Genomic DNA, 24,586 nt, shown 5'->3' on the forward strand with positions numbered 1-24,586 from the left:
CCTCCCTTGACGCCGATCTCTCTCCCTCAAACCAAACCCAGTCTCCGTTGAAACCCCGATTGAATTTTTTGTTGCTTTTTTTTTGTTCTTTTCTGATTGCTTTTTTGATTTTTTTCTTGTGGCTAGGTATTTGCTGCTGGTAGATCTAGGATTTTTTTTGTTGTCTCTTCTTGCTCCTGTTCTTTGCAGGTAGCCTTTAAAGAGCCGGGTTGTCCAAAAATTTGGACAACCCGACGATGGGGTTCTGGCACCAGGGAGTTGGTCGCCAGAACCCCATCATGCGGGGTGGTTGGGGAAGTTTTTTTTTCTTATATTTTTTATTTATTTTTATATTATTTTATATTTTAGTTTATTTTATTATAATTTAAAATTATTTATTTATTATTATTATTATTATTATTTTAGGTGTCTACACTCGGTTAATGTACCCATAGACCTTTAGGGTTTCACATTCTTTCCTGCTAGAATGTCCGAGAACAATGGCAAATTATCAACGTTCAATCTACTTTTCAACAAATTCCTCCATCTACGGGATAAGACCCTGGTTTCCTACTACCCCTTTCAAATTCACTGACAAAAGAAGAGAAATAAGAATGTCATCTGAAAATTCATTAATTGACAATTTATTATTAAAAAGAAAACATATTTCGTTACAGTTTTAAAGGAAGATGACGAAATTTTAAAAGAGAAGATTTATTTTTATGAGACTCATTAAACCCCTAACTAATTCAAAATTTTATTTCATTGTCCGGTTTGTCACGTTTGAATGCTCTTCATGTTGCGATATAATGCATATAAGTGACTATAACTCATTTATATTAAAACGGTGAATAATCCCTTTTTACATGCCTAGCAAAAAACTTTTCCTTTCAAAAAAAATCTTTCTCATTTTTTCTTATTGATTTAATGTTGGTAATTTAGATGATGTTTGTATAATATATTTTTAAAGTAATTAATTTTTAACATAATACTTACAACAATCCTTAAATTATTAAAAGAAATTAAATATGTCTTTATTCGTTTATTGTGTTCAATTAAATTCTTTTACTTTTATTTTAAATCAAATAAACTCTTATTATTAATAGTTAACAAATTGTTATTAATCAAAATGCTACTTATTATTTTATATCAACATGACATTGATATGAAATTAACGTAGAAGGTAAAAAATATTATATGACCATGTCTTCATACTACATCAACACGTCATGTGATCATCATATGATATATCAACATGTCATATCAGTACCACGTAATATATAATAACAAATAATATTTTGATTAATAACAATTAATTATTAAGATTTATTCAATTTAAAATAAAAGTATAAAGATTTGATTGAATATAAATAAAAGAATAAAAAGTTATTTAAAAATTTTTAAATAATTTAAGATATATTTAAATAATATACTTGAAATTTATTTCTTTGTTTAGCATACATATATAATCATAAAGATGGGAGGAAGTGAATATATCATTGGTAAAATTAAAAACTTGATAAGCATTATTAATTAGTTCATCAAAACACTACTGACATGTTTGGCGAGGAGGAATGACTATGCACTTTCTTCCATACTTTCCTTATATTTATGTACTTGCCTTTGATTCATTTCTATATAAGGAATGATTATTTTCAAGGAATGAAAATTCTTTAAAAACACGAAACAATTAAAACACAGAATAATTAATTACAATCCTCCTTACAGAATTAGCTATTTTGCATGAGAAATGGGCTAATTTTTTTTATAAAATATCTTTAACTATTTTATGAAATAACTAATTTAAATTGTAAAAATTATAAATTATAAATGTTTTAAATAAATTATAAAATAATAATATTTTAATTTTATATTAAAAATACAAAAAATATTTAAATTATTATTAATAAATTATTAACAATATTATTAAAATTTAAAAATTTATTAAAGATATTAATATATTAATTACAAATTATGAATATATTATTATTTAATTATTAAAAACTATCGAAATTTTAGATAAATTATAAAAATGAATATTTTAGTTATAACTTAAAAAATTATAGAAATAAATTACTAATAAATTCTTATTAAAATTTATTAAAATTTTAAATAACTTATAAAAAATTAAAATTTCAAGTTAAAAAATCAAATTAAAGTTTTAATTATACATTTTAGTACTTTAAATAAATTATAAATTATTAATATTTTAAAAATAAAAATAAAAAATAAAATTAAAGTTTTAATTAAAATTTACTAATACTTCTAATAAATTTATGAAATATTAATATTTCATATTAAAAATCATAAAGTATAATAAAAGATATTTTTGTGTTTATATTACCTATTTTTTTATTATTCCAAAGTTATTTTTTTTCAATCCCGACACACGTGCATACAAACACACACACATATATAAATATATCAAAATCATAATTTCATGTGATAAATTAAATTATATAATAACTGTTTTTACTTTATTCTAATATCATAAAAAAATTATTCTATTCTCATTTGATTTAAAGTGTGGGAAAAAAAAAAACAAAACCCTCTTTTATTTGTTTAATAGTGAAAAACCTACATCCTATGTTCCATATATGCAAGTGGGCTCAAGCAAATGACCGTTGGATGTGAAAAAAAGAAACCTAATTGAATGTCGACATGTCCGGTTGAATGAGAAAGAGTATGCATAAACCCACAGAATTCCACAACATTCCAAGCAACAATTTTATGCAAGCGTGCAAAATATGCATACAATCAAATAGCCGCAAAACAAACAGATAATTAAATACCAATCAGGTACTAATGGAAAATAAGTAAAAGAGACAGGTTTGATGAATCTCAAATCTTATTTGCTCAATTAGGGTATACATTATGTATTGTATATATCTAACATATTCATGGCAAAATCCATGGAAAATATCTGCTTGTGGATCTCGAGTTTTTGATCCACTGAACTATCCATCCCTTTAATAAAAGCAAGTTAATAGGTACAAATGATTTAATCAAGTGGACATTGGTTGTTTTATTTTCTCATTATTCGAAGGTAATTTTGACATAAGATTAGCGATATCGTTGTAGAGGATGAGATGTATTGCTACAATATATGAAGGAGACAATCAAAGATAAGACAGATTCGGCAGACATAAGGTGCTTGGAACGCAAGTTACATCGATTAACTAGTATGATATACAGTTTATTATTTGTAGCTTTTGGCTTTACAACGAGTCTAGACCATGAATTCTACTATATATATATATATATAGATATTTTACTAAGCTTTGTCGATTATCATCATGAATTAAGCAGACAAAATTGGATTTCATGGCCTGGTTGTGAAGTGCACTATCTAAGGGTTAGACGTTGATTTAACCCTCAAGTTTTTATCCGAAAATGGGTAGCATTGACTAGCTTTCGGGAGTAAAATGATGGTGAGATGTTAACGAGGATGGAAACTTGATCAAAGTTACATTGGAAGTAAATACGAGAGCTTAGGGTGATTTTAGTTTCTTACCATATATACATCGTGGCCAATTTCGATATCGAGACAGAAAGAAAATTAGGCAAGGCTTGATGCTATGGCTAACCCATGGCCCCTTTATAACATTTTATAAGTACTTCCATTCTCAATTGTTTGATCATATCTTAAGTTGTTTTAGTCAAATCAATTCATTTTTTTTTTATCTTTATTTTCATCAATGGTATATATCAAATTTTATTTTTTAAAAATTTTAAAGATATTTTGAAGAGGTTAAAAATGAATTAATTTGATAAAGATATCAAGAACCCAACAAACATTTTGGGATGGATGATTGATGAGACAGGGGAGCAAGTGGCGAGTGAATGAATATTATTGGTTACCGAATACCTAGCTTTAATAAGGAAATAGAGTTAAAAGTTAGCCCAGAGAACTCGTGAACTTGACTAAAAGTTTCAATAAATTAATTTATTATTTGATATAAAAAAGGTGCATTGATTATTCAAAGATGTCTAAAACATGAACAATGGAAGCGTGAGAACACTGCGACAATCAAACAACCAACATATACTAAAGCCAAAACAATAAAGAAAAATAACAAAAGGGAATGACATGAACCACGTTACTGTTGCTTGACAGTTTCAATAATTAATATATACTATCTGATATAATTAAAAATAAAAAGGTGCATTCAAGACGTCAAAACATGAACAATCAAAGCCTGTGGGAATGCTGGCATGGGACAATAATCAAACAACCAACATACACTAAAGCCAAAGTACAATAGAAGAAAAATTACAAAAGAGAATCACATGGTCCCATGTTTCACATACATGAATAAACCTGATTAATTAACATTGTCCATAAAAAAGGAAGGAAGAGAAGAAAAAGATAAAATTATTTAAGAACACAAGAGCGCATTAATTTCTAGCAGATTAGGTCATCATCACTCAAAGCTCAAGCTATAGCAGCATCTGCAATAACAATGGTGAAAAGTATCTGTCAGCAAATTCGTCTTCCAAACCCAAAAGCAAGATTTAAGTGCTATGGTAATGGGGGAAATTAATTAAAAAATATACTCATAGTCTTACTTGGTCAACAATTTGATACTAATAATTATGAAGGATGGTTAAAGGGATAATGGGAATTCGTCCCTACCAATCTTTTAGCAGACAGACCAGCCCAGTGAGGCGCTTACCATGGGGCCAGAGAATTAGACTGGATTGAAGAACAACAGCCGTTGGGATTAATTTGACGGTTTCCTTGTTGGATTTATACCTTGTGTTATTTTTCAAAAGGGTCCCATTGTCCCGATCATTACTACCCTATCCATGGAAAATGACAGTGAGGACAGATTCAGCTTCTCTCTCTTGTCCACGCAACTTGACCTAACCATGCAGAGATGGAGTACGTACAACAAGAAACGGCTGCAACCCTCACATATAGATACAACAAGAAGGTATGGAATGACTTAAAGAGAAGAGCATTTACTGTTCAGGACACTGACACTGTTGTTGTTTAATGTGTGACGGTGGTGAGCCATGTTCCCACAAACAAAATTAGTACTGCAACTTGGAGCCCTTCATCCTCAAACGTTAAAAAAATTTTGTGGGTTTAACTTGTTTAATTATTACAAAATGAAGCTTTGGGCCACTAGAAACACTATGTGATTAGCTGGGTCACATCAAAACTAGTCACTGAACGGAAACTGATCAGCTTTCTGGCTAGGTTGATAAATTTTGTTGATACGCCCAATGATTGGAAGTTCGAGACTGATAAGGATTTGGTATTTTGCAAATTATGTGATTACCTAGGAGTTTGCCATTTCCTTTTATCTCCTCTCATCTGTAGGTTGCTACAAAATCAAGAGAATGTTACCCAATATTCTTTTTCTTTTAACTAATAGATATGGAGGTTTTAAGTTTGGAGTCCCTATCTTAAAAGGGTTTCATGCCACTAAACCAAAGGGTCATTGGTATTGGAAAAGGTAAGCACTAATCTTACAGCCCAAGAAGGGGAATATTGGGCCTGTTACACTACCATTGAGATTTTGTACGTCAAATTATTTTGCTGTGGTTGGAAAGTTAATTATGTACGGAGGATCTGAAAAGTTAAAATTAGAGCAGGAAGCAGCTCTCAAATGTTTGGAAATGTACCTGGAGTTTGAAGCAGAGAAACTGATTCACCGGCTTCATGTTTCTTGCTACCAAGAACATCGATTACACTAGCCTTGCTCTGCCCCTCCAATTTACTACCCTTGCCTTCAAGCTCTGGATGGATCTTCCTCTTCAACATCCTCCTCATCATCTAATAACCAAATATTTGTGTTAAACCGAAGTAAATTCTGCAATATTTAGGCTCTGTTTACTAAAAAAGAAGGAAATCTTTAGTAAAAAATGCCCAAGGTTCATAATTACCACATCTCTGTTTTTATTTTAGCATAATCAGTGAATTTAATTTTATTTGTCCTTTCTCGTTTTCATCCTTTCTATTAAGCAAAGCCTTAGTTTTACATGTTGGTCCACTCGAATCTTTAGTTAAAAAGAAAATTTCTGTGATGGTGAGTGATTATTCTGAAAAGTAGAAGCAGACTTCTTAATACTCACTTGGTGTAGCTTTTTGATGGGACGTGAATCCTCTCCAACTTGAGGAATGAGTTTCTTGGCAAATGAAAGCCCGTTTTTTGTACGAACAGATGCCCTTTTGCAAGAATTTGAGTCCAGTGCAAGAGGGCTTGGCTTCTTTTTCATGTCAGAGTCTTCGGAGAAGAGGTCTGCCAGCGTAGTTCTTCTTCTCAGCTTTCCCGAATGGCCCTCAGTGGCATCCAAGTCAAACTTGATTTCATGATCAGTAGACCCCGCAACCCTATCAAAGGTCATTGTGACGTCAGGTTTTCCATATTTCGGGTGATCTACATCTGATTCAACGTCTTCGAAACTGTGCTCGAAAGTGCTGAACATCAGGGGGTTCACTTCTTCATCATTGTTATTGTCGTCGTCGTCGTGGTCGTCGTCATCATCTTCTTCATCATTGTTATCGGAGTATCGTTCTTCCTCTTCCTCTTCTTCTTCTTCTTCCTCGCTTTCCGAAGCTAAGTACTCTTTTTGTTCACTAAAGGATTTCAAAGGATCAAAACCGAAAGTGCCAATTGTTAGAATGCCATCTCGCCAACCGTCAAGCACGTCAACCAGTGCTACCTGTTCGAGTAAAGCTTTGGTATTTGTGTCAATTGCAATGGAATCAGTCTTCTTAACATTTCGAGCCAGCCCATCTGCACAAATATGGAAGTTTTCTCATTTACAATTGTAAAATGAAATTTGAATCTGCCACCCTTTACTCCCCCTAGAGTATCATGTTCATGTTCTAAAAAAAACACTGTTCTAGAGTGAATACTCAAAAGAAGATACTCGCTAGAATAAATAAAATAAACAAGATACTCAAAAGAAGATATATATATATATATATGAAGTAGGACCGTTATAATATGGTAACTCCCTATAATGCATGAGATTGAAAACACTGTACAATGGTAATTTGTCACATTCTTAATTCCAAAATTAAGAACATCAGATTAAGTAAGAAAAATCAAACCTTTGAGGACGTTATGATGGAACCTCCTCTGCACCCAGTTGAAGATCTATTAAGAAACATCAAACACGAAATCCAGAGGATTTTCATTAGAAGAACATCATCAAAGTAAAGAAGTAACCAAATTTATGGGTATCTGGGGAATGTTTCTAACCTTCATTTTCTCAGCCAAGCTTTTGGTGAGAAAATCAGTGCAATGGCAAAGTGTCAAGCGAATGAAGTGAGGGTGGGGGAGGGGGGGACTGATTATGAAGCCGAAGAAACCGAAGGAAGTAAAAGCAAGGGGGCTGATGGGTTAAGGGACTTAAGCGGCGCCACGTGGCATAAGAAGTGGGGCCTGGAAAATAGCCATGTTTCGAGGGTGCATGGCATGTTGCAATGTTGGGTCTTTCTGGCTTGATCGATGTGGCGAAATTCTCGAAATGATGTGCACCTCTTTCTCTCTTTTTCATCACTCTCTGTTGCGTTTTTTGCCCCTTTTTCTCCCTTTCATTTTTTCTTCAAAAAAAAGAAATTAAAGCACACAGCAAAATGCAGCAGGAAAGAGCAGTGAAGGGCTAGTTTCTTCACCTAACTCTTACCGAATTTTTGCCCTTTCTATTATCCATTTGTTAAAGCCTATTTATCCCATTCATAGTAGACGACAACATTTCTTTTCATTTATTTATAATGAGTATTCATCATTGAGAATAATATGTTCATTGCAGTAGAAGTTTTGTTTTTGTTAGGCCTAGATACTTAGGCCAGAAGATAATTGCTCGAGAGTCTAAATTCATGGGAACAAGGCACTCAAATCCATGGCATTGGCGGCAGTATCTCCATTATTTAATCAAACTTCTCCCCAGTAGCATCTAAACCAAGCTGATTCCTTGGAAAATGGATACAAAAATATCATTCGGACTAGACTGCTTCCATAAAGGTTCACAAATTTTTGTAATTCTTAAACCAAAAAGTGAAATTAGATGGGAATTAATAATTAAAAAATTTAAGACTAATGAAAGGAACATTATCCTTCTCTCTTTGAATGTCATAAAAAGTTCATCAAAGGAATTTTGTTCCTTTTCGCCTTTTTTTTGGTGTTTAGGTCGTGATCTATGTAAGCTATCTATCCGAGGCTTAAGCTCAAGATCCATAAGGTCGATTGGTTTGAAGATGATAGATTAATTCCATGTTAATATTACTCTTGAACCTTGATTAATATACCCATGCTTTAGTCCATCATCAACAAGAAAGAAAAGGGAAAAATAAAAAAAAAAGTTAAAGAAATTATCCATTTTAATTTTCCATCCAGAATATAAATGGCCATCGATAGAGATTCTTTCTCTTTTCTACGGAAATGATTCCAAGGATAGCGAGATCAGTACTTTCCTTTTTCTTTTCTCACATGGAAGTTAAATGACTTGTAAGATTTCATGAAAACTTTCCATAGATAGTGGGATTGTGGTGCAACCCCCTTCTTTTTTTCTTTACTTGTTTTCAATCGATTACCTGTTTTCCATTTTGGATATGTTTTATCCACTTTCAATTTGTAAATCATGCATGTGATGTTTCCTTCTCACAACCAACACGAGAATAAAGATATCACTCCACAATCCACACATGGACGACCAAACATACCAGCATGCCTTCCAACCCTAATGCACAAATTTTATGTTTGATATATGCATCATAAAGAGAAATTAGCTTATGTAAATATTCCATATCTCCTTAATTAGGAATTCAGGACTGAAATTTTTTTTTGGTTTATTCATAAGCAAGAATAGTCAACGGCATAAGTGCGTGAATTTCTTACTCAATTAATTAATCGTGTTCAAGTTTTTCTTTTTCCAGTAAATTTCATATTTTATTTAGTCGTTCTAATTGAATTTTCCATTAAATTGACAAGAAATACTTACTATGTAGGGTGACCATCCTTTTGACCTTTATGTCCTTTCTTTGTTTTCGTAAAATTTTTATTTAACTGTAATATTGCACTGAGTCATAATCGAGTCATTCATGACAATAAACTCAAGTCGTTATTAATTTAATCATTATCCAACTTTTACATTTTTTTTTTTTAAAAGTAAAAAAAGAGTTTGTCATTAAAATCATTAAAGACTTCAAGGTCTATATATAACAATTAACTAGTTACACAAATGTAATTTTGTTAATATATATACATTTTTTTGAAAGGGACCCTTACTTTGGTTAGAAGTAGCAGAGACAAATATTAATCAAAGAGAAAAATAAGGTATTTTTTTTCTTAGATAACATCTTATGAGTTTTTTTTGAAATGCAATTAAAGACTTTCATTTCGAAGCAAGGAATGAATCATCCCCTTACTCTTTACAAAATGAAAACATTTCACAGTTGTCATGAAAAATTGATTCATATACTTTTATTTTGTGAGTATATTTTACTAATTTTTTTATATTTTGTGAATATAAAATGATATCTTACAAGTTAGAACTTAAGATTGTTCATTTTAAAATTAGAATCTCAAAATAAACAAGATAAGATTTTTATAATAATAATAAAAAAAACTACATTCCATTGTCTAACTTAATATCACAAATACCAAAAAAAATAATATTTTATTGCAAACAAGCACATGACTTACAAGAAATGGAAATGTCTAATCCCATTAAAGCGAAGATTATATATATATACATGCAATCCGTACAAATATAAATTAATGTACAGTTACTAATGAAAATAAACACTAGGGAATGGAATCACATTTATTCTTCACCTTGTTTTCCTTTGTTTTTTCTTGACAATGTTTGGAAGAGAAGAACTCCCAACATTAGTTTGACAGAGAAGATGGGTATGGGTGGCTCACTGGCCTCTTACTGTCTCCAGAAAATTTTTTTTATTTATCTAAAAAACAGACAGGGAGACACCTACTAAAGAAAGAACAAGTTTTGAACAGAGGTCAAAGCTACCAAGAGAATCTAACTAGTTAACAAAACAAAGAAGAACCTAATGACCTAATAATTTATCATCTAGCCTCCAATTGCCAGCAAAGCTGCTCATTTTCTTTGTTCCTAGGAACTCTGAAGAGAGAATTTATCATCTAGCCTTGCAGTATTGGAACCCCATGGGAACAAGGCCTGGTCCAGCTGTTCAGGTTTGGGATGTGATGCAATTCCATAACAAGTAAATTGATCAACATTGAACATTTTCATTTTGAATTAGCATAAATCTTTTTCACTTTACGTACCTTTTGAATTCTTATCCTGACACCTGGATGATCAGTTCGAAGCTTAGCTAGCTATAAATCTAGCTGTCTTCCCTAAGGGCAAATCAGACATTCACAAGCAGAAAGTTCTATGAAAATGAAAGCTTAGCTGGAAAAAGGGTTATTCAAAAAAAATGTGAGAAAAAACACAGGACCATAGAAGGCGTGGGATTCATCGTTTGTTATTGTCATTTGACCCTTAGCAACTTGTCTGGTTATATCAGAAGCCTAAAAGCCTAACACTAATCAAAGGTGGCGAGCGTGGACTGTAGGCTTTCTGGGTCTTGTTTGCTGCCTGAAAGCAAATAAACATCCACCCTCCACCTCCCACCTTACGCAACCGGTGCTTTGGATTCTTGTTAAAGCAATCTGATTTCAAAATGTAGGGACATATGCCTCCATAGCCTGGTGGGTCACCTTGCGTTCCCCTGATCACAACCAAACCTTCTTTCTATTCGCAACAAAAGCAAAACTTGGGCAGAGTAGAACAGACTGAGAAGAAGAACTTTACTAGGTCCAAACTGCTTTTGTACCGTTTTCTACCTGATACTTCTACTTCGCTTTCACTTTTGCAAACCTTTGCTTTCTTGCATATCACCAATTTTTTAACAGCTGATTTGTGTTGTTCTTGAGTTCAATGTCCCACCATTGGCAATTATAAAAAGAAGGCAAAACTGATAGGATATTAAACGCTAAAAATTTGTATGTTAATTGGGCTTTTCACTTTTGATCTGCAACTAAAGCCAAGGCTCTATTCCATGGTTGAACATGGGTATGCTGGTATATACAGTTGCACTATGTCAGAAAGCCTGGAAATTATTAGCAGTGAAATTTTCTCTCAGTATCTAGGAGGCAAGGAAAAAATAAAAACTTAAGGATCTCAAAATTTGGCAAGAACACAAGTCTTCTTTCTTCTGCTTCTGGTTTCTTTCATGTTGTTGTTTTTACCAGTATGATAGGCCATCTATCCCTGGGTGGAAAACTATTTCCACACTTTAAAAGAAAAGAGAGTCGCAGTGGGAAAAATAAAAAAAATAAAAAAGCATGCCCAATAGCCCAGCAGCGTTCACTTTATATATATTGAAGTGCTCGAGAGAAGTAGATTGATTTCCAGGAGAAAAAAATTTGAGCCTTCTATCTGGCTGTGGTTAGTGGTACATGTTCTCATTATTGGAGATCAAATGGCACAATCCTGTCTGCTCTCCTTTAGTTTTTTTCCTTTTTTCCTCCAGAATCGTTTGCTTTATTATTATAGGTCGCCATACAGCTCGCAGAATTAATCAGGACCAGAAATTCCTGAGAGTTTGCACTGTCAACAAAGATATCTGTTATCCAATGCACATGCACTCTAAGACCCACAAAAAAGATTGATAGAATTAGTCTGGCGGATGAAATAAGCATCCCATTGGCTCGTCTTTGCTTACAGAATTTAGTGGGGATCCACATATTCCTACACAAAATTTAAGCACAAAGTTTAAATAAAGGGGAGGGGGGGAACATTGTGGGGGAGTTTTTCACTGTTCTGGTTTGGGGCAGTAGCCCTTCCTAAGCCATGAAAACCATTCCAACATGGGCAACTGATGGATTTAACTCTGCTATCAGGCAAGAATAAGAAAATAGGATGATCTCACAAAAATACAAATAAAGGGTAGAGCATGTATACTATTGGGTCAATTCTTTTGTTTTTGACACGTGAGTTGGTTGGTTTCACGAACTATTTCTGTTTCAGTTCTTCCTGGTGAACCCACTCCAGTCTCAGGGAGCCTATGTATAGTACTGGGTCGATTCTCAATTTCATTTTTTTTCATTCATTGAACACGTGGACTGATTGGTTCACGAACTACTATTTGTTACGTCCCTTCTTCACAGTGCACCCTCTCTCCAGCTCCAAATGGTTCGTTGAACCTTGAGATCCACAGAATTTCATTCCATTGATGTATCACAAACAAATTAGGGAGGAAATAGAGCAATTACTGTTGATTCTCTACTAATTCATATATCTATATATATACACACACTTGCATATGTCCAACCCAAATCATGTCTGTAGCATCATATTTTAAACAGTTCTAGCTACCAAATTCATACTAGTATTCTTTTTCTTGAAAAATATCTTGTTTTCCTTACCTTGAGTTGCATTTTCAATTTGTTACACCTCAATGTGTCCGTCTTAATTATTTGTATTGTCTGATGTAATAAATAATTGTTGAATAAATTCATACAAGTGAATTTACAAACATAGCAACATTGGGAAAGTTGATAAATAATTCTGATGAACAAAAGCGTAGAGAAAGATTATGGAGAGAAAAATGATTTCTATAATCAGCTTATAAAGAAGAGCAAGCAGAACCCAAACTTGAATCAAGATTTTTGGGCTCAACCTGGACAGCTCATGCCAAATCTATAACTCTTAGTTAGAAGAAGTGTTTGAATGGATTTTCAAGCGGCAGATGCTAGGCCCAAAGAAGTTTCCAAACCAAAAGTGGAAAACTATTTCTAAAATTGGTTATACAAGTCCTTGGGCCGAAAGATTAAGACCCATCGCATTTATGCTTTTTTCCTTCAACTTTCTTTGCCTCAATTTGTCTGTCAAACAAACAGAGTCGGGAAAAGATTGATGGCAAATTCCAGTATTGACAAGGATGCTTTGACTTCCTTGATCTAATGTGTCAATTTTCTTCTATTGACTGACACAATGACCAAAAGAAATCTATTATATGTAAAGTGATTGTTCCTCGAATTGCAATGCTTGGAATAATTCTCTGTTACTAATGTTCTCCATCCCATCCCTTTGATATGGCCAATACTCAGCACATTGTAATAGATGCTTAAAAATTTTGTCAGACACTAGCAAAGATGCAATTCTACACTTTATTGATTCGTTCCCTTTCCCTGCAGGCTGAAAGATAAAGAGACATCAAAATATTAGCGGTACGACAAATCTCAGATGGTCGGAGACAAAACCTACTTTTAAATTTGGACTAAGAATAAAGACTGCCTCTCCTCGTCTAAGCCATACGTTGTGGAATATAATAAACTATATTTACTCCTCCTGTGTTATCACCCAATCATATATAAATCATTTACTATCGGTAGTAGAGACTTGGAAATATTCGGATGCACACAAAATCCGTCTTATCCAATTGGAACAAGGGAGGGCAAAGGTCAAAAAGGATTAAGAGCATGTTTGATTCCATTTTTTTGAACTTAAAAGTTATCGTAAAATTTTTATAAAAAATAATAATTTTTAAAATTAAATTAAAATTATTTGATAAATTTATTTTTTATAATTTTTTTTTATAAAAAAGGCTGTTAGGTAAAACAATTTATATAAACTTTATTTTTGATTAAAATTACTATAAAGAGTATTTAATAAATCAAGAAAAAATTTGAATCAAATAAAAAAATGAATGTGAAAAAAATATAATTTTCTCTATAATATTATTATGAATTGCTGAAAGATAAAAAAAGAATATAAAAAAATATTTGTTGTTATTTTTTAAAAATTGATTTGAAATTTATGGCATTTAAAATTGAATAAAATTGATATTACATACAAAGAAGAGAACTTAAGGTAGCACTAATAATGGATCCAAGTAGGTCAGAAAAATCACGTTTAGCCATTGATTTCACAACCCATTTTTCTATTGAAATCATCAACGCTCGTTTCATGCAAATCTATCAAGGTTTTGATATCTTAACCAACAAAGTCCCCTTCATGAATAAAAAAGTTTTAACTTTTATATATTTTTATTTTTTAATGGATTATTTATTTTATCAAGAAATGCCGCATAATCTGTTGCGTACTGATAACTCAAATGTGGAATTCATTGTTAAGAAATTCAAAAATTCTGCAATTCCTGTTGTCAAAGGAATTAAAGTCTATTTAAGTTTTTTTATAGTGCAACCTATTATTGTATCTAAAAGAAACAATTTTTTAAAAATGAGTTACCACAAACGAGTACAAATATTGAATTTTCAATTTTCATATAATTTATCTCAACAACCATTGATATATTTGACTAATTATTTCAATCATAATCAACAAATATTATATATAACAAAAAGAAGTTAAAAAACAAATAAACATTATATAATTATCATATCAAACAATAAAGAGAATTTTCAAAGTAATAAAAAAGAACAATAGAAAAAAATTGAAAAACAAAATAGAAAGAAAAAGAATAATAATTCCTTATTGCAATTTTGAATTTTGGGTTTTTTTTTCTCTTTATTTTTATAAGAACAAAAAAAAAATCTTAAAAGGATTATTTACAAAAAGGAGGAGAGAAAAGGGAGATTGATAAAGAGAGAGGGAGAGGGAATTTTTAGAGAGAGGATTTTTTTTAAAAAAAATAACTCTCTTAAAAAGCTTACACATGTTTTTTTAGAAAAAAAAAAAAAAAGCAAACTCTTGTTTAAGCTCTTTTTAAAAAAACAAAAAAATTTAGTGCTTATTTGGTCTAATTTTTTTTTCAGCTTATCTACCTCTTAAAAGTAAAAGTCAAGTCAAACATGATTTTTAAAAAACTCTTAAAAAAAAGTAAATTTTTTAAAGTACAAAATAAAAAAAAAAACTTATAAAAAAGCTCCAAAAAAGAACTTTATCTTTTCTTTTTTAAAAAACACATCAATTTTTCAGAAAATATTCCTCTTTCAATCAAGGTAAACCGTAATCTCCTTATTCTCTACTTCTCTCTACAAAAACCATTAAAAAAAATAAAAAACCTAACAACAGAATATCAAAATCTAAAATTTTTTTTCTTATAAAGATTAAGAGGAAAAAAAATCCAAAATTCATAACTGCATTTAGATACTATTTAAAAGTTTTCTCTCTTTTCCACAAAAAAAGATTTTAATGTTAAATATATCGTATCCTCTTTTTTCTTTTTTTTTTTAGAATTGAAGCATCATTATCTGATTGCTTGCTAGATCAACAAAAATCTGATAGTATTGCTATTATATAAATTTGAGAGTTGATCCGTTTCTTTATTAATTTATTTGATTTAAATATTTAAAATTATATATAAACTTAAAGCGTTATGTTATAGCTTATTAGGTGATTAAAGATGCATGAATATCTTTTATGATGATTTTAATCGAAATTAAAGCTTATATAATTTATTTTGTTAAACAATTTAATAAATAGCTTTAACTTAATTCTAAAAATTATTTTTTTTTATAAGAACTTTATAATATCTTTTAAATTAAAAAAAAATAAGCTAAATAGGTTCTTATTCTTTAAAAAAAACTATTTTTTTTAAAAAAAATTACTAAATACTTTTTGACTCAACATCTGTTTTTAAAAAATAAATAAATTAAACCAAACAAGTACCTACAAGCCGCAAAAAAGCTGAAGCATTGCTGGAACTTATTCAAATGGGTGATGCCAAGTGTTTTACACCTTCCTGTTGTCTTTCTGAGCAAGTTTCATTGTCCTGTAGATCCCCTTCGCAAAAGCATAGGGTAGTATAAAAAGCTTAAATGTCTTTGTCATCCTCTTGAATGTACAGTTTTCCAATGGGAATTTCAGAAGAAATTTTCCACATTGTAATATGCTAAAGCAGAACAAGTTGGGTTTAACAGCGTGTCCCACTGGAATATTGGCAGTCGTCAAAAAATGTCGAAGGATATATAGGCCAATTAGTGATGAAATTGCAAACACAATGGTTTTATGCTCCACTTTTTATTACACTCAACGTTTAGCATATATAATTCTCAATACCAAAGGCCAGGGCCACGGCATGGGACAAGGACCGTCGCACCACAGAAGAAGTGGAACCGACGAATCCGAATACATGTGCCCTTCAGCCATCACTCAAATAACTCATAGATTTATTCTTAAAAACATAAGTACTGTAGCCTAAATTAATTCATCAAACGAAAGTAAAACCCTTGCGATGCTTTGGTTTCTTCTTTCTCTAGCTGTTGTAGCCATTGGTGCGTTCCTTGACTTGAAATCCGCCACCGGATGGTTTTCTGAGGAGAGAAAGGTGCACACCAGGGTCATGGTGAGTGCATGAAGAGTTGTAGACAATTGAGTTATTAACGCCTTGCACATTGCTGTTCATGAATGCATTCATAGGCATTGTCCTTGATATGTTGCTCTTGTCCTTCACCTTGCGAACACCTTCCTCGCTGCTGCTGTAGCTTTGGTAGTCACTGCCGTCGCTGATAGTTCTAGATAAATTGGTCCTCTTTTGTTCACGATGATTGCCCTGAAAGCCATTTTTATGGGGTGATTGGATTAACTCCATGAAAGCACCTTTGTTTTCACCAGCAATTGTTATGACCCTCATGCTGGAATCCTCAGAATCTGAAGAAAACTTCTTGTCATGACCTTTCTCCTTTGTCTCCCCATTCTTGGACGGTTCTTTCATTCCATGCAGCAGAATGCTAGGCTTGTAAGTGTCACCGAGATCCTTTTGAGCAGTTACGACCCTTTCCGGTTTGGGCTTGTCAATTCTCGTTTGAACGAGCACAGTCTTTTGCTCTACCTCAACTGGGATCTTGGGTTCAAGCTCATCTCGAGCTTTCAACTGGGAAGGCGGGAGAATCAAAGGAGAAGGTGGCGGAGCAGTTGGTGGTTTGATCTTTGGTGATTGAATCGGAGATTGTGTGGCACGTTTGACTGCTGTTGTTGATGCTGGAGGGCTAGGCACACGAGTCGCGGTGGCAATAGAGGAGGCAGGTTTTTGGGTTGGAGAACTTGTCACTGATGATGTAGTTGGGGCTGTCTTGGCTGGAGAACTTGGCACAGAAGCAATAGTCACGACCGGCTTGGCTGGAGAAGTTGGCACAGAAGCAATAGTCACGACCGGCTTGGCTGGAGAAGTTGGCACAGAAGCAGTAGTCGCGACCGGCTTGGCTGGAGAAGATGGCACTGACGCAATTGTCGCTGATTTCGGTGGAGAAATAGTTGGCCCCGCCGCAGTTGCAGTTACAGTTGGCACGGTCCTCACTGGGGAACTAGGAACTGAAGAAGTGGAAGTTGTTGGTTTTCTATCAGCAGGGGAAGACGGCTGAGAAGCTCTGCCAACAGCAACAGGGGAAGGTGGAACCGAAGAAACCCCACCCACAGGTGGTGCAGCAGCGGCAGTTCCTTGAGGCTGAGCTACCGGCCTAAATGTTGGTCGAACAGCGGCTGGTCGTGGCGGGCCTGGAGCGGGTTCAGTGGGTGGAGGAGGGGCTTGGGGTGGGGTTGGCCTTGCTATGGATGCTAAACGAAACCAGGGACGAGCTGGGGCAGCTTGGCTCGACATAATGTGGAGAGGTTCTGAAAGATTTAGATCAAAGGGCTAATAACTCAATCAACTGGAAATGGTAAAAGAATGGACACAGGCACAAATGACGGCCAGGAAGTGTTTATATAGTAATCCAGGTTCAAGTACAAACAGGAATCGAGAGAAAAACCAAAAAGAAAAGTTCATGTGAGGAAACTGCTTCAAGCTATGATCCACATAGAAGGAAAGAGAGAGGGGCTGGAATAAGAAAAGCATCGAATTTAATTTCAACAACACATACAGCTGCCAAAAGTTTAACATCTTACGATAGGTATCAAATAAAGTAATTCACAAGATTTTTCTTTTTTTTTTCTTAAGCCAAGTTTCGACAGAATTTAGTTGAGTGACCGGGGATTCATTGAATTGAAAAGTTCAGCTCCTGCAGAATCCTCTACCGACGTCTTGTTTAGTTGTTTCGTCCATCAGTTTAATTTTTAACACACAATTCACATTTCCAACTTGCATTTAACCAGAGCCTAGAAAGAAAACAAAATAACTTGTCCTTGTAATTTTGGAATACATGGCCGCGGATCGGATTGGACTATGTTCAATTGCTCATCCAACACGGCAATCTTAATTCCATTCTTTGCAGAAATGAAAAATATTCTTGAATAAGGATTGTGGAATTCATGAAATATTATTAATCTGTAGCAACAACATTTTTAAAGGAAAAAGTGCTTCTTAACATTGAAATCTTCTTCCATCACAAAATTAAGATAGCTTGACTGATTTGTATAGCAAGTCGTGTTGAGTTTAATGGCTGCTCTCTTTCTCCCACAATCACTAACAGCCGTTCCCTTTCCATGAATGAGCTGGGTCGCATATTCAGCCTGTGCTTTTTACGGCCGCACTCACGCATGTTGCTAACAGTTCACTGCACAAAAACTTCTTCAACGATTCTTTACATCCGGCTTAGATTTCACACAACTAACTGTAACCAAGATTCTTGCAATGACTGGAGAAAATTAAAGCCGTTGCTGTCTGTTTCTTCCTTTTGACTTTGCGTGCTCAGATTGGCGAGAACAGATTTTGATGCTATCTTCTTCTACTACTACTACTACTTTAACTCTCTTTCTGAACTTTTTCTTTTTAGGATCCTTCAATGTCTTTCACGTACGGATGGGGTTGTTTTAATGTTATTATGTTAACGAAGACTATTAGTCTTTCTAGTAACTTTGACTTGAGCAACCAAGAACATTTGACAATTGCAGTAATTTAGCTGTCTGATTCCGACTGTAACATCAACCCTTGTCTCCATCCATTGTTGCCAAAGAGAAGAAACGAATTCTTAAGGTGGGACCTTGGAATATCAGTGTTCTTTTACTTTTGTTTTTTTAATTAATCAGCTGTCAAAGATGAAATGTAGTATTTACTAAGCCAAACTTAAAGTAGAATCCAATAATTAAATATAGTTCTCATAATCTGATGAGGCCATACCATCTTTTGTTACAAATGTTTCATTCAATAAACTTTTATTTTTGTAGGAATCAGTACTTCCACATGAAACACTACAAGCTTTACAATGTTTGAGTCTTTCTCATCTTTAAATAATGAATTCATTAATATTTATGATATCTTACCAAAAGGTAGATTAAAGTAGCAATGGTTCTGTAGCAGTGGCACTAATATTACTACAAATAATGACAATAATAATGTCAAAACCCATATATCCCCTCTGAAAAATGCATATAGCCATATACTTTGTAGGTTTAACTGCCAACCCCCTCTCCTATTTCTATTAGGGCCTGCAATGGAAAACAGCGTGGGCTATAGAGTTGGTTGATTTATAGATTCCCGAGATGAAACTAAACCTATTATGAATTCTCAATGGACTCGTGCTATTTCTCAATGCATTTGAGCATGTGATCATGTGCCTAAAAGGGATCAAAGTAACGAATAAGCATACTGGTATTAATTCCTTGAAATTCCAAGCTGAATATAAATGACAAGTGGCTGAGAATAGTTACAGATCCAAACACACGAATCATAATTGCACCGATGTACTTCATTATATACTTAATTGTCAAGTTATTTGCTGGTATTAAAACGGGGAGAAAGACAGGACCAGAGAAGAAAACTGAAGTTGTTAATGATAAGAAAGTCCTAAGCTTATAGAATAAACAGAGCAGGCAAGAGTGGTCATTATTGCAAGGTCTGTACTTCAAGGCCATTTAGTGAATTCAAAAACTTTGAAAACTATCTCTATACCTGTGGGAATTTGCCAAATAAAAAGTGTAACATTTACTGCATTCAATGCAATGTGAAGGCTCCTTGCAGTCTCACTCCCTTTCTGCATTGATGGCACTAGCGCTGCAGCTGCAGCCCATAGCACTGTAATGGCTGTAAAACAAACACCAAGCCAACAAGGTGGAGTCATATGCTACTCACTGGAAACTATTTGGGGTCAGCTACATAAATCTTGCATTCCTATTTGTCATCATATAGTTTGTGAAAAGAGAACTCAGAATTTAAAAAGGTACCTGTTCCAGCAAACAAATGGGGGCCTGGGAAGAGCTTTCCTGTTCTAAACCATGTGTTGACACCTCCACTGACAGCCTCAAGAACCCCAAATCCTAGCAGTATCGATCCTGCATTGTAGTGCCTATCCCTGTAAGACCCTTTCAGCAACTCCTTCCTCTCCTGAAGTTAAATTACAAATGACCAATAAAGGAACATTAAAGGGTGGGAAGTCAACCATATATTCGGAGAAAAGAATCAATTCGCAGATAGTCTTGTGAAAGAACGGGTCAGACTACAGGAGGATTTGTTGAATGTCTTTGAGTAAGTCTTTAAGGTGTGAAGAGGCCGGAAATACCTTTCTTCTTTTGAACGGCTGCGTCGAGAACTCAAGCTTCAGGTTTGATTGTTTCTCTCTGTTGCTTGTTGACGTTTATTTGGCTGAGATGTTTTGGTTTATGAGACAAGGTCTGTGCTATGGAACTCTGAGTTATTGATCAGATTGCAAGCTTGCTGTTTTTCCTATCAGGAATGATCTCTGAAGGGGGAGGCTTTGTTTATAACTTTTTGTGGCTACTTGCAGTTTCTGATTTTGTTTGAGTTTTGTATATAGATGATAGGGGTTTTTTTTTTGGAGTTCTTTGTAAGCTGGCTTTCTTTTGGCAGGATGACAACATGACTTTGTATTCCAGGGAACCTCTTCCTTGTTTTCTGATAATGAAGTCCACTAATTTTCCAAAAACAAAATTACAAATGACCAGATAGTTTTCAGGACGTTGAACAGAAACCACTTAGTATAGTACGAATTTCAACTTGCTACAACTTGCAGTAATCAGCTAGTATTCACATATACGTTGTAGCTAGCTATGATCCATTATCCTACATATCACCAAGAGAATTCTGATATTTCTGTTAAGGGGGGTTATCTCGTATCAGTAAAGTTCAGAGGATGTCGTGACCTTATATTCAGGTTGGGCACGACAATTTTAGCCTTTTATGTTGGATGCTTAACAATCTCACTTTGTCAATTGCAAAGGAGATATCATTATATTATCACACAGCACTTCTGTTAATTCATTGACGGAACTAGAATATGAAATCTTGACTTAATGCTGAAACTGGGATTTGCAAATTTGCAACTATATATAAATATTGTTGTTGTAATCAAGCAAACCTCAGTGAGTTGCTGAATCTTGAGTTCCACGGGAGATGGAGCTGCTTCCACAGGTTTCCCTTCTGGGGTAACTGGAGTGGGCTTCACTTGTTTCTTGAGCTCATTAATCTCATTCTGGATGGTCCTGACTCGCCTCCATTGCCAACCCAAGTACCCAGCCCACAAAGTGTAAAAGAACAAACCACCCATGACAATGGGATGTAAAAGTGCAAAACTTCTTCCCTCCAAAATCCCAAACTCTCCATCAACAGCAAGAGCATCCTGTTCGTTCGTTAGAAAACCACATTAAAAAAGTGAACAAATCTACTCCAAAATCGAAAATGAAAAATAACGAAAGTGGAGGAGTATCGTTCTTACCTTTGTGTCCAAGAAGAAGGGCAATGCAAGCGTTGTGAGGGGAAGAGAAGCTGATTTTAGGCTATCGATGGTTTCTGTGAAGAGTTTTGGAGGGTTAATTGACTCATTGGAGATAATTTTCTTTGTGGGGTTTGAAAGAAGTGGTAGTTTGGGTTGAGGATAGTGTGGCTTTTGTGGTAGAAAGGGGAGTTTCAGTAAGCTGAGTGTGGCTGCCATGCGCTCTCTGTCTTTAGGGAGGGGCAGAGACAGAGAAAAGGGGATAACGAAACGGGTCTAGGAAAAGATAAGGAACAGAGATTGCAGGGTGTGTTTGGCAGTGATGTCATGTGGCTTGCTCTGCTTTGCTTTTGCCTGTAACATGGACCCCGCTATTAACCTTTTTAGGCCCGAGACCTGACCTGGATCACTCTCAAGCAACAACAGCAGAACCCTCTACCAGTTGGGCTGCACTTCACTTGACAAACGTGTGTGGATGTCAGACATTGTTTGGCGAATCGCTAGAAGCTCCCACCATGGTTTCGCAGCGTGGAATCAAGTCATATCGGAATAACTCAATCATTGGTTCATGATGAATAATAGTGCTCGAAAATTCTACCAGGACATGACATTCGTGTTACTAGTGTTTTCCATGTCCAGCATTTTCTTTTTAAATCTTGCTTACTTCTTTGTAAGATAAAGCCAAAGAATCAAATCTGTTCCCAGGGGTCTGTAGAGAAAATTTACCCAATGCCGCTAAACTCGAATTTTCTAATTCCTCTACCACATTGTGACACTTTTGGGCAATTTGAAATTCCACACAAGATGTTGGAGACTTTCTTCCAAATTTAGCTAATTATGAGCCGAAAACCTATGCATGCAATCAGGGATATGTGGGCAACTAAAACAAAGATTGGGCCGGTACGAGGTTGCAAGTTGCAGCATCAAATTCACAAACCCATCAACGCTCATCTCTGGGTTTTACAATATCATTGAGCCCATCATGTATGTGTACACTTAACACTAAGACTAGGGGTTGCGGATTTGCTTTGTCAAACCAGGCCGAAAAGCCTGTTAGGTTGGTATTAGCCAACTATTTTATATTCCTCTCGAGTGACGGCTGTGCTAGCTGCCAATGATCTGATCCCCCACCATTTCGTTGAATCGGCAATCTAGATAACAACTGAACAGCAAGACTATGTTTTAGCAGCAGCCGCCATTCTTCATTTTTAGATTTGAAGCTATTAATTAAGTGCAATTATAGGTAGAAACTCAATATAGAATGTGCTCTTTGCACCGTGCATTTGGAGTCCACAATTATTCAAAAATATTAGGCAATAGGCCTGCCTAACCAGGCTGCCAAAGAAACCGGTAGGTTCAGTCGGCTAAACGCACCAAACAGTCAAAGGCATGCTCAAGGTCATTTTCCATGCTTTCTTTCTCCTACTAATTAAATTCGCAAAGAGCGAATGGCGAATCAAATAAAGTAGGCTAGGGGAACGACTCGCTTGCAGCAGTGGCAGGTAAAGAATTGGTCGATTTACACAAAACACATAACAGCACTGATCAAAATTAGTATTACTAATAATCCATCATTCATTTCTTAATTATTCTGCACAATCAAATCACGCACACAATTTCCAACAAATTGCACCAATTTTAACATAATTAGCTAGCCTCTCTTAATTATTTACGCTATTTGGTGTCTTGTTTGGCAAGTATACAAAATTTGGCCACATCGCAGAATGGTTACCGATCATATCATGTGTTGATGAGGGCGCCGGGCTGATTTCTTTGTCTCTACCTAATTGGTCGATGATGATATATTAGGTTACTTGTAGCCACAACCATTGCAAATCCGACAGTCCCCTTCTTGTCATATTTCACTTTCAGCATTAGAATCTCTTCAATTATATCCTCTAGTCTGGATGTTTCGTTCATAATCACAATTATCCCAACACAAAAGGGAAAATCATGTACCAGGAACAATCATGCTTTGCAAAAACAAAATTGGCAAAAAAAAAAAAAAGAAAAGGATGAAAAAAAATTCTTAAATAATTTAGCTGGCTCTGCTAACCCAAAAAACCATGAGTGGACTGCATGAAATGGAGATGAGCAGGGCCGTGAAAATGCCAAGCAGCCTATGGATGGAGACTGGGGTTGGAAAAGAACTGCTCGATTTCACGTCACATGCAGCCAAGATTTCAGTCCAGAGATTATTTGGGATACTCTTGAATCGTCGCATGCACTGTTTCTCCATGGTCGATCTTTGAAAACAAAGTTGGAAGCCTAGCTAGCAGTCCAGTTGTTAAGCGTCAGATATAACTGTTCAGATGGTTTTAGCAAGTGATGGCATATCAGCTTATACAAAACTGGTAAACCTAGCTACTTGTCTAGCACAACTTGGATTTTTTTTGGCTACCGATTTTGACAGTACTTCTTATATTGGTTGAGAAGAGCGAGACATCAGTTTTGCTTTCAAGAAAAGTTTAATATCATATGCATATATGGAATCATTTTATTCATCAAATATAAGCTCTAATTATTTTTCCATTCATATCAATTAAGTAAATTTAAATTGTAATATATACGGAGATCCCCAAGGTACTAAACTAATTTTTAGAGTTTAAAACTTATACCTAGATTTTAGATTTCAATCATAGAAAAGAATATACATATATATATATATGAATTTATAGAATGAAAATTTTGAAACTTTTTTCCTTTAATTCTTCTGGCTGTGATTTATCAATCATTTTCCTCTTTATCAAGATTAATTAATTTTTAGGTAATATGTGTAATAGGGCCCTATAGGCGTCACGCATAAAAATGCTGTCCGTAATTGCCCCAACAACAAGCACAACCAAGTCCTAAAAACAACGACCAATCAAAGTAGAAAATTCGAGCTTGCAAATTTAAAATTGAGGTTGACACTTCACAATTTGATGGAGAATATATTCATTTTTCAAAAATTCCATCGAGCAATGCCGTGGGAATTTCGTGGGGACATAAAGGAAAGTTTCAAATTTAAGCCTTGGATAAAATTAAAAAAGAAAAAAGAAACAATGCTTATC

The 24,586-nt window shown here is 34.4% G+C and overlaps 3 protein-coding genes across 3 annotated transcripts; all 3 read right to left on the minus strand.

The window, feature by feature from the left end:
* Positions 1-4,125: 4,125 nt before the first annotated feature.
* On the minus strand, positions 4,126-7,300 carry LOC18613925 (protein TILLER ANGLE CONTROL 1). The gene is made up of 5 exons (XM_007051409.3): positions 7,200-7,300; positions 7,049-7,094; positions 6,064-6,728; positions 5,614-5,764; positions 4,126-4,431 (listed from the first exon to the last, which is right to left on the minus strand). The coding sequence occupies exons 1-5, from the start codon at positions 7,203-7,205 to the stop codon at positions 4,415-4,417; spliced, it is 885 nt and encodes a 294-aa protein (XP_007051471.3). The 5' UTR covers positions 7,206-7,300; the 3' UTR covers positions 4,126-4,414.
* An 8,620-nt stretch (positions 7,301-15,920) lies between these two features.
* Positions 15,921-17,719, minus strand: LOC18613926 (serine/arginine repetitive matrix protein). The gene has a single exon (XM_018114406.2). The coding sequence runs from the start codon at positions 17,525-17,527 to the stop codon at positions 16,187-16,189; it is 1,341 nt and encodes a 446-aa protein (XP_017969895.2). The 5' UTR covers positions 17,528-17,719; the 3' UTR covers positions 15,921-16,186.
* A 1,816-nt stretch (positions 17,720-19,535) lies between these two features.
* On the minus strand, positions 19,536-21,861 carry LOC18613927 (plant/protein). Its single transcript, XM_007051411.3, has 4 exons — positions 21,537-21,861; positions 21,180-21,440; positions 20,029-20,188; positions 19,536-19,888 (listed from the first exon to the last, which is right to left on the minus strand). Exons 1-4 carry the CDS (start codon positions 21,750-21,752, stop codon positions 19,710-19,712), a joined length of 816 nt encoding a protein of 271 aa, XP_007051473.3. The 5' UTR covers positions 21,753-21,861; the 3' UTR covers positions 19,536-19,709.
* Between the last annotated feature and the right edge of the window lie 2,725 nt (positions 21,862-24,586).

Source organism: Theobroma cacao, chromosome 1, assembly GCF_053813885.1.
Source record: "Theobroma cacao isolate CCN51 chromosome 1, ASM5381388v1, whole genome shotgun sequence".
Lineage (NCBI taxonomy): Eukaryota > Viridiplantae > Streptophyta > Magnoliopsida > Malvales > Malvaceae > Theobroma > Theobroma cacao.

What these genes read in the sequence shown, in the direction of transcription:
- LOC18613927 (XM_007051411.3), bottom strand. Translation starts at nt 21,752, where the DNA reads ATGGCAGCCACACTCAGCTTACTGAAACTCCCCTTTCTACCACAAAAG. An exon ending in AGATTCAGCAACTCACTGAG is followed by an intron (nt 20,189 to 21,179) that starts GTTTGCTTGATT and finishes ATTTAACTTCAG; the next exon opens with GAGAGGAAGGAGTTGCTGAA. An exon ending in CCATTTGTTTGCTGGAACAG is followed by an intron (nt 19,889 to 20,028) that starts GTACCTTTTTAA and finishes TTTGTTTTACAG; the next exon opens with CCATTACAGTGCTATGGGCT.
- LOC18613926 (XM_018114406.2), bottom strand. Translation starts at nt 17,527, where the DNA reads ATGTCGAGCCAAGCTGCCCCAGCTCGTCCCTGGTTTCGTTTAGCATCC.
- LOC18613925 (XM_007051409.3), bottom strand. An exon ending in CCATCATAACGTCCTCAAAG is followed by an intron (nt 6,729 to 7,048) that starts GTTTGATTTTTC and finishes ATATTTGTGCAG; the next exon opens with ATGGGCTGGCTCGAAATGTT. An exon ending in CCATCAAAAAGCTACACCAA is followed by an intron (nt 5,765 to 6,063) that starts GTGAGTATTAAG and finishes TTTGGTTATTAG; the next exon opens with ATGATGAGGAGGATGTTGAA.